This window comes from Cajanus cajan, chromosome 3 (genome assembly GCF_000230855.2).
Source record: "Cajanus cajan strain Asha chromosome 3, NIPB_CcT2T_4, whole genome shotgun sequence".
In the NCBI taxonomy this organism is placed as follows: domain Eukaryota; kingdom Viridiplantae; phylum Streptophyta; class Magnoliopsida; order Fabales; family Fabaceae; genus Cajanus; species Cajanus cajan.
This window is the reverse complement of record NC_138519.1, coordinates 16,703,255-16,706,684: the sequence shown is the minus strand read 5'-3', so window position 1 is coordinate 16,706,684 and position 3,430 is coordinate 16,703,255. Positions and strand designations below refer to the sequence as shown.

The following is a 3,430-nucleotide window of genomic DNA, read 5'->3' as shown; positions in this document are numbered from 1 at the left end:
TCAAACACTAAAGCAACGGCTCGGCACACCAACCATCATGTGAAAACCCGACCCTCATCTGAAGATGATTGTATACATGTGCGTCTCTCATGAGACAATCAGCTCTGTGATAATACAAGAGAAGGACTCCCAGCAGCCTATCTACTTCATCAGCCGAACGCTTCAAGAATCTAAAGGTAGATAATAGCTACTAGAAAAGGTAGCCCTTGAGCTTGTCCATACAGCGCGGAGACTTCAGCAATACTTTCAAGGCCACCAGATTGTCGTTCGCACAGATTGCCCAATTTCCAAGGTTTTGCGTAAACCAAAATTGGCAGGCCAAATGATGGCATGGTCAATCGAGCTTTCAAAATTCGACATCTCATTCGAACCCAGAGGCCGGATAAAGTCACAATGTCCTGCGGGCTTTATTAATGAGCTGTAGCCGAAGGGGCACTTTGAAAGTGATTCCTGGACAATGCACGTAGATTGCTCGTCTAACAGCCAAGGTAGTGGTGCCAACATAATCCTGGAAGGACCAACCGGCTTAACACTAGAACAATCCCTCCACTTCGCTTTCAAAGCATCAAACAATCAAGCCGAGTACGAGGCATTGTTGGCCGGACTTAGGTTGGCGCAAAAGGTTGGTGTTACAAGGCTAGTTTGTTGGAATGACTCCAAGATAGTCATCGAGCAAGTGAACAATCACTTCCAAGTCAAAGATGCCAATCTGTTAAGGTATTACCACCTTTTCCATAGTATGTGTAACCAATTCGAAGAAGTGCAAGTCAAATACACACCAGATCAACTGGCTCGATTAGCTAGCAATGGACGTAAACAAAGTCAATTGCGAACCACCCTTCACCTTGAATTGCCCCAACCCAGCGTGGATGCCACTGAGTGTCTAGCAGTTTCCGAAACTGAAGCCACGAAAACCAACGCACCTTGGATGACTGAATTACTCGAATTCATTCTGCATGGCAAGGAACCAGCTGATGCTTTGGCCGCTAAAAAGCTCTGCACTCAGGTTGCACGATTCTCGGTTGTAGGTACAGAATTGTACAAAAGAGGCTTTTCGACCCCATTGCTCAAATGCATCGGGCTGGAACAAGCTGACTATATATTAAGAGAGGTCTACGAAGGAATTTGCGGATCCCACTCGGGTGGAAGGACCCTCGTAGCTAAAGTACTACGAGCCGGTTACTATTGGCCGACCCTCAAAAGTGATTGCGCTCACTTCGTTAAGAGATGTGTCCAATGCCAAAAGCATGGTAACCTCATTCACGCATCGGCCGAACAATTGCATAGCATCAGCTCGCCTTGGCCGTTTGCTTTATGGGGAATGGATATACTTGGACCATTTCCCATTGCTAAAGGTTAAAACAAGTTTCTGCTGGTTGCGATCGATTACTTCACCAAGTGGATCGAGGCTGAACCGCTTGCCACAATCACAGCGAGCAATGTTCGGAAGTTCATTTGGAAGAATCTCATCACGCGCTTCGGCATTCCTCACGCCATAGTAACAGACAATGGGCTACAATTCACAGATCAGAAGCTCAACAAGTTCATCCAAGATTTGGGAATCAAACACCGATTCACATCAGTTGAACATCCACAAGCTAATGGGCAAGCTGAAGCTGCAAATAAAGTCATCCTATCGGAACTAAAAAAACGTTTAGGAGAAGCCAAAGGCGCTTGGGCAGAGGAGTTGTTGGAAGTACTATGGGCTTACCGTTGTACCCCTCAATCTACAACACAAGAAATCCTGTTCAAGTTGACATACGAAACCGACGCCATGATCCTGGTCGAGGTTGGGGGACCCTCTTTTCACCGATTACATTTTGACGAAGCCTGCAACAATTGTGTCACTTAAGGCGGAAGTTGATATGATGGATGAAGTGCGCAACAAAGCGTGGATAATTGCCGAAGCCTGTCGGCAAAGAATGGCTCAAAGGTTTAATTCAAATCTCATTCCGAGGAGCTTCAAAGAAGAAGACTTGGTTTGGAGAACGCAAGGTTCGGCCAAGAAGAATCCAAGGGAAGGTGAGTTGGCAGCCAACTAGGACGAACCGTTCAGAGTTCGCCACAGCTTGAGCAATGGAGCGTACAAACTTGAGGAGCTATCGAGCAAAGTCATCCCTAGAACATGGAATTCAACACACCTGAAGACCTATTATAGTTAAATGTCGAAGACCTGTTTCATTATTTATGTAATGACAATATATGTACATCAAAGTGCACTTTTTTTCCTGGATCGGTCTTTTCTCCCCTTATAAAAAATTACAAAGGGGTTTTGGCCGATCAGGTTTTTAACGAGGCACAAATCAATCAAATACAATTCACTCTCTTTTGACATTTTATTCTTTACTGATGACACAAAATTTTCACAATAAGGCTTCCTTTCCGAGTTACTCGCTTGGCCAAGGACGTGCCTTCGAATTTTTCACAATAAGGCTTCACTCTCGAGTTACTCGCTCGGCCAAGGACGTGCCTTCAGATTTTTCACAATAAGGCTTCCCTCCCGAGTCACTCGCTCAGCCAAGGACGTGCCTTCGGATTTTTCGCAAAAAGGCTTCCCTCCTGAGTCACTTGCTCGGCCAAGGACATGCCTTCGAATTTTTCACAATAAGGCTTCCTTCCCGAGTCACTCGCTCGACCAAGGACGTGCCTTCGGATTTTTCGCAAAAAGGCTTCCCTCCCGAGTCACTCGCTCGGCCAAGGACGTGCCTTCGAATTTTTTACAATAAGGCTTCCCTCCCGAGTCACTCGCTCGGCCAAGGACCTACCTTCAGATTTTTCGCAATAAGGCTTCCCTCCCGAGTTACTCACTCGGCCAAGAACGTGCCTTCAGATTTTTCACAATAAGGCTTCGTTCCCGAGTCACTCGCTCGGCCAAAGACGTGCCGTCGGATTTTTTGCAATAAGGCTTTCCTCCCGAGTTACTCGCTTTGCCAAAGACATGCCTTCGGATTTTTTGCAATAAGGCTTCCCTCCCGAGTCACTTGCTCGTTTAAGGATGTGCCTTCATATTTTTCTCAATAAGGCTTCCCTCCCGAGTTACTCGCTTGGCCTAGGACGTGCCTTCAGATTTTTTTGCAAAAAAGGCTTCCCTCTTGAGTCACTCGCTCGGCCAAGGAGGTTCCTTCATATTTTTCGCATAAGGCCTCCCTCCCAAGTCACTCGCTTGGCCAAGGAGGTGCTTTTGGACTTTTAACAAACATTTCTCTACCGGGTCACTAGCTCGGTTAGGTATGAGTCTTTGATTGAAAAATTAACATAAGATTAATCACGAATATTCAGAAGCAACAAACTCATGACATTAATAGAGTAAAAAGGCGTTGGTGGCCTAACAAGTACATTTTCAAAAAGCCTTAAGCGGCCAAAACAGAATCAAAATGACAAAAATAGGCTCTATCGGCCTAAACATACATCCAAAACTACTACTCTTGAT

At 45.7% G+C, this 3,430-nt stretch overlaps 1 protein-coding gene across 1 annotated transcript; it reads left to right on the top strand.

The window, feature by feature from the left end:
- Nucleotides 1–457: 457 nt before the first annotated feature.
- On the top strand, nucleotides 458–1,852 carry LOC109801829 (uncharacterized). Its single transcript, XM_083071664.1, has 2 exons — nucleotides 458–1,165; nucleotides 1,367–1,852. The coding sequence occupies exons 1-2, from the start codon at nucleotides 458–460 to the stop codon at nucleotides 1,850–1,852; spliced, it is 1,194 nt and encodes a 397-aa protein (XP_082927790.1).
- The last annotated feature ends 1,578 nt before the right edge of the window (nucleotides 1,853–3,430 follow it).

Coding starts and splice junctions, on each gene's coding strand:
- LOC109801829 (XM_083071664.1), top strand. CDS start 458: ATGCACGTAGATTGCTCGTCTAACAGCCAAGGTAGTGGTGCCAACATA. Junction 1,166..1,366: donor GAAGGACCCTCGTAGCTAAA/GTACTACGAGCC, acceptor GGTTAAAACAAG/TTTCTGCTGGTTGCGATCGA.